Source organism: Perkinsus marinus (assembly GCF_000006405.1).
Source record: "Perkinsus marinus ATCC 50983 genomic scaffold scf_1104296944652, whole genome shotgun sequence".
NCBI lineage: Eukaryota > Perkinsozoa > Perkinsida > Perkinsidae > Perkinsus > Perkinsus marinus.
Window position 1 is genome coordinate 1 of NW_003211335.1, and position 2,299 is coordinate 2,299.

Consider the following 2,299-nt stretch of genomic DNA (forward strand, 5'->3'; position numbering starts at 1 on the left):
GTAAATCAATGTAGGAGGTAACTATATGCTTCCCATGCCCTGAATGATTGAGACTGAGTCATAGGATCATCCTCTCGTGGGGTCATCTCCTCATCATCAGGAGACCCGGTCGGATCGGCGCTCCTCCCGCTCGCGGTACCGACAGTACCAACTCGAGGTGTAGGTGGTTCGCTGATTCGACGGCAATGATCAACAGTTGAGAGTTCCTGACCACCTCGTGCAGGAATCCCTAGCCAAGATTAACGGCGAGGATTACACGGATCAGCTGAATACTCCAAGCGGCCTAGCTCCTGACGAGGAACAGGGAGCTGTTTTTTCCGCTGGTGCGAGTCCCAATGCTGCAGGTCTAGCGGTATTCTTCAGGGCTACACTGTAGCATCCCGATTCTCACACATGATTCTTAACATTCGAGTTTATTGGGATGCATGTCGACTGATATCAACTTGATATCAGCTAATATTATCAAGTTACAATACAGCTAGCAGATCTCTCAATAACACATGAAGTTCCGCGCTTGGAAGTCAACTCAACGAGCATCCCATACCCTTAAGGCTGGCCATTCGTGGATCAACCTGAGCCGTTCAGGACGTACGGCGAAACACCCCATAGCGCTGACTAACATTCCGCGCATACATTGATGCATTAATGTGGTGGGGTGAGCTGCAACCTTCCGGGAGAGCTATGAGAATGGTGGTGCACACCGATGCCGTAACAACAAAGTTGTTACAACATTGCCATCAGCTTGATCACGGAGCCCTGAGGCCCTCAGGCTTGTGACGAGATCCGGTGTTTTCATTTTAGCTGCTCTGGTATCCTGTGATTATGATGTGTTGATGTTGTGATGCTGACACTTGCAATCTCGTTATATCCTATTGTGTAGATACTTTAGCTTTAGCGTTACGCTATGTACGCTAGTTTGAAACGGCTGTTAGTTGTTATAAGTAAACAAATTAAGATAGTGGTTGAACGGTTACTCCAGTACCTCTTCTACTAGTATTACTGCTTGTGTTCTGAGTTCATATCTGTACAATCATCCGAGAAGAAGCTTGAGACCAACGACTTATGGTGAACTCAGATAAGAAGACTGTTCAAGATCCTAAAGAATCTCCTCAAGTTGTGTCTGCTATAAATGATCCTCCAGTTTGGGCTTGGCAGCTCAAACATGATATTGATGAGATGAAGGAGATGGGATCTAAAGTGGACTCTCTAGCAGAAGCTTTAAAGGAGATTAAGTTATGTATATCTGCGAGGACATCATCTACTGAGACCCAGAATGATTCTAAATATGATAAGAAGAGTAGTAGTGATGGTATAGATATTAAGCAGAAGCCTGGTACTGGTTCGGGATCTGATAAGATGATTGATGAGATCAATCATCCTGATGATACTGTGGTGTCGATAAGTTCCCAAGAGTTGCATACCTTTGGTTCTGGACCCAAGGTTAAGGCTCTTGATGTTACTAAGGCTTCTAAACGAGCCAAGGCTATGGGCACTATTGAAGGTGGGCTTTATCAGGGAACCACTGATGAGAGAGGTTTTGTGGCGTTTAGAAGAATGATATTGGATACCCCTGAAGTTGAGTTTGGTCCTTCTACTGAGCAGCAGTGGGCATTCGTCTTCTTCTATATTACAGCAAATGTGACTGTTCCTATCAAGAAGCTCATTACAAATACTTGTAGAAAGAATGGTGATACTTCGTTTAAGGAGAGGTTGGTTACTGCATGGTCAGTATTAAAATCTTATAGTGATCTGTCTGATGAACTCTCTCTATCAACTCGGTGGGAATCTCTATCTTGTAGTAGTCCTACGGAACTAGAACAGTTTATTGCTGATTTAGAGTGTATTCGTGATCAGCTGGTCTATCAGCGTGGTTCGGAATTATCCGACGTTGAGCTACGTGGTCGTCTGTATGGTGGACTACCCATTGAAGCTCAGAAGTATGTTGATAGTTTACCCAAGGGTTCTTGTGCTACCTATGATATGATGGTTGAGGAGGCTAAGAAGTGGAGCCGCTTATCGGTGAGGTATGATGATAAGAGCAGTATGAATAAGTTCAAAGCTACATCTAAAGCGGTGCCTACGAAGAAGAACCCTGCTCCTAAGAAGACTGCTACTAATGTGGAGTTGAATGTTGCTGAGACTGCTACTTCACCAGATGATAGAAACCATGTGGAAGCACGACGAGTCTTTGTGAATGGTATTCCAGTATGGTGGTCTTTTAGTGATATGAAGACCTTCGTTCAGAAGGTATTGTCTGCTGATTGTAATGTTTATGTGAAATTGCTCCCTAGTAGGGGAA

General features: G+C 44.4%; 1 protein-coding gene across 1 annotated transcript; it reads left to right on the plus strand.

The window, feature by feature from the left end:
• Positions 1-1,062: 1,062 nt before the first annotated feature.
• On the plus strand, positions 1,063-2,169 carry Pmar_PMAR020926 (hypothetical protein; the record flags this gene model as incomplete). The annotated part of the gene is made up of 1 exon (XM_002780061.1): positions 1,063-2,169. A coding segment is annotated over one exon (1,107 nt), but the record flags the coding sequence as incomplete, so codon positions are not given.
• Between the last annotated feature and the right edge of the window lie 130 nt (positions 2,170-2,299).